At 34.5% G+C, this 3192-nt stretch overlaps 1 protein-coding gene across 1 annotated transcript in view; it reads right to left on the reverse strand.

Annotated features, from left to right (window-relative positions):
- Positions 1 to 1288, reverse strand: part of ddx4 (DEAD (Asp-Glu-Ala-Asp) box polypeptide 4) — a 7153-nt gene extending 5865 nt beyond the window's left edge. Inside the window, exons 1-2 of the mRNA XM_016666043.1 lie at positions 1155 to 1288; positions 212 to 244 (exon numbers count right to left, since the gene is read on the reverse strand). Of these exons, the coding sequence (XP_016521529.1) occupies positions 212 to 232 (21 nt within the window). The 5' untranslated portion in view covers positions 233 to 244; positions 1155 to 1288. The remainder of the gene's footprint in view (positions 1 to 211; positions 245 to 1154) is intronic.
- Between the last annotated feature and the right edge of the window lie 1904 nt (positions 1289 to 3192).

The following is a 3192-nucleotide window of genomic DNA, read 5'->3' on the forward strand; positions in this document are numbered from 1 at the left end:
AAATGTGTTAAAAAAAAAAAAAACATTTTTGTGTTTATTTGATTCCTATTCAAGACACTTTGATAAGACTATATATATAATATATGCGACTACAGAGTATCTTTGTTTACAGTTTTGGTTGGTGGTGTGCCTCGAGATTTTTTAAATTAAAACAGTGTACCTTGGCTCAAAAAAGGTTGAAAAACACTGAATTAAGAGACAAGTAGCTTACCTCTTCTTCCCACTCGTCCATATTTATGGAGATCTTTCTTAAAAATAAAGAAAAAAATTATTTTTTTTTTCCCTCCCCTTGAAAATTACTTCAGGGTTTTAATGTATTACCAGTAACTTAACAGGATCATGGTTTAAAAATCTTTAACCCTTTTAGGAAGCAGGGCCATCATTATTTATAGCAGATGTGGGAAGGCAAACCACAATATAGAAATATGTCTACAGCTAGAACTTTGTCTTGCATCCCTTATAAAAAGGTACAATAAACTACGTTTTTCTAATACTCTTCGGTATAGCTCATATGAAGGCACAATTGAAAAGTTATAAAATTGAATTCCATACTTTCCCAGACGGTGTTAAGAACCCTAGTTCAATAGCCCGTTATCATTTGAACGCTAACTTCGACGTCAATGCCTCGAAAACCCGGCAAACACCGAGATAAATGCTACCAAGCTAATGTTCCAACGACGGGCTGGTTATGGATAATTGAGAAATAAAGCCTACAATGCGGACTCCTGCTAATTATGTCACTAACACAATTGCAGCACATGTCAGTGTCGTCCTTATGCGAAGCCACGACCGCCATGTTGCTCCGAACATCAAGGAAGCAGCTTGGCGCCGGTTCTCCGCCGCCATATTTGTTACAGCTTGCACATGTTCCCAGACATGAAAACTCGCTGAAGCATGGCCCGTTTCTAGCTAAGCATATTAAATATGACGTAATTTTTCATAAAAATGAACAATATAAAAACTATTAACATTTCAAGTTATATCGGCGTGATAATAACGTTGCACTTTCAACAGAGCTCTTCATAAAATTAATTAACTTTGACCTAAACGATAAGACTCAAACGTTATTTTTATTTCGTTGTTTTAATAACTAATCTTTTCTCATAGAAAGTGGGAATAAAAAGGAGTAAAAACGATAAACTAGCTAACATTACCTTTAGCTTCTTAGGTAGAAAGCTATTCTTGTGACTGTCTCCGTCTGCTTTCCAATCACGATTGTGACGGAGAGCTCATGACCTAGGGTAGATGACACAAATGGTTGCCAGGTCCGTTTCTTTCCCGCTTTACTGGAGCATGTTGAGAATGCACTAAACAAACTTCGTTTACGTAATTGTTCCGTTTCATTTATCGTGTTAACTTATTTAAATCACTTGAATAAAAACAGTCAAATGCGAAAATTATATTATGAGTTTCTACATCTAAGATAGTATCGAAAAGTATAAATGTGAAAATAATTAAAGTAGCTTTGCAGGGAGTCTTTGCAAACATTTGAATGTGAATGTTTCTTGGGACATGCTGATGGGGTTTTGCGAATGTGATCAAAGATTTTAATTTAAACATGTTAAGTTCGAGCGTCATATAATTGATCGATTAAATTTACAACAAATAAAATATACTGGATTGAAGTGTCAACACTAACATTGTACTTATAACGGTGATTGCCATAGCGTGAAAATGTGTAAAAAAAACTAATAGTTATTTTCTGACAGTTTGAAAGCAATACTTGTTTACTCTTGGCGATCCCGCAGTAAAAAATGTCTTGGTATGTCAAGTCAAGTCAAAGTTTATTTATATAGCACATTTACAACAGCCTCAGCTGACCAATGTTCTTCACAACCAGCTCATAACCCTTTACTTTATCTCTCTTGTGATTAAGATTTGCTATTAAGATGATTGCTCTTAATTACATGCCATTAAAAATATCCATAGCCTTCTCGAGATTTGGGAGTCTCAGAGGTCTACATAAAACTCCTTTGATTCCATCCTTCATGTTTGACCTCTCACCTGTTCTGTCAACTGTGGAACCTTATATCGACAGGCGTGTGCCTTTCAAAATCAAGACCAATCAACTGAATTGACCGCTGATGGACTCCATTTAAATTGTAGAAACATCTCAAGGATGATCAATGGAAACAGCTCCATTTTGAACTTCATGGTAAAGGTTGGGAATATGTTAATATAATTTCTTGAGTTTCCATTTTTAATAAATTTGCAAAACACTAACAATCTTATTTTCTATATTCTCATGAGTTATTTGTGTGTTGAATTTTGAGTAAAGAGATTAATTTTTTTTAATAGTTTGGAATTAGGCTGTAACATAAAATGTGGAAATAGTGAAGCATTGTTTATAGTTAGTGGATGCAGTTTGTTCTTGCCCAAAGATATACCCTGGTGGAAATTTGGCCCATATTTTCTAACAGAACTGGTCGTACTGCGTCAGGCCTTCTCACACACTCCATTACAGCATTTATCACTAATCCTCTCTGGGACTGAGATGAAGACTTTTGATTGTCCCTGCAATAGATTGACTTTGTTGTCTTTATGTCACTTTGTAACTCATTTCGTGGTATCTGCTGATTATACTGATATGCCATTTCTCCATGTTTTTTACTCAGGAAAACACCTCTATAGCATTATACAGTAAAATTAACAGCTTGTCATACGAGAGAAAAAGGTGTATTATGTTTCAAAGTCATTTCACTATGTTTTTGTTCATTTATAAATATTTGTTTCAAATAAAATTTAGCAAGATAAATATTTAGCTAGAAGCATAATATTGAGCTCAGAGCTAAATATGAGCTCTGAGATCATATGTCACCTCACCTACTTATTGTTTCTTTTCCTATTTTCTTGTCTAACATTTCACCTTAAAACAAAGGATAAGCTGTTTTAAATGCAATGCAGATGTCTACCAATGGATTTATATCAAAAGTGACAGTGTAATTTTTTTGAAGGATTTAGCCTTTTGAGTAGGAGTTTCTATTTCTCAAGACCCAGCTTTTATTTTGATAGTCCACTTCCTCTTATTGGCAGGCGAATTTGCATGTTAGCTAAATATTTACCTTGGAGGGAAATACTTAGCTTGCCAGCTAAACCTTTAGTATGCTAATGTTAAGAGAAGAGAAATTCTTGAACTTTAAAATCCTTTTGACTCTTTAAATCCTCTCTTATGCCCGGGTTCAGAAAAATGCT

The sequence above is a fragment of the Poecilia formosa genome, unplaced genomic scaffold, assembly GCF_000485575.1.
Source record: "Poecilia formosa unplaced genomic scaffold, Poecilia_formosa-5.1.2 Scaffold651, whole genome shotgun sequence".
Classification (NCBI taxonomy): Eukaryota; Metazoa; Chordata; class Actinopteri; order Cyprinodontiformes; family Poeciliidae; genus Poecilia; species Poecilia formosa.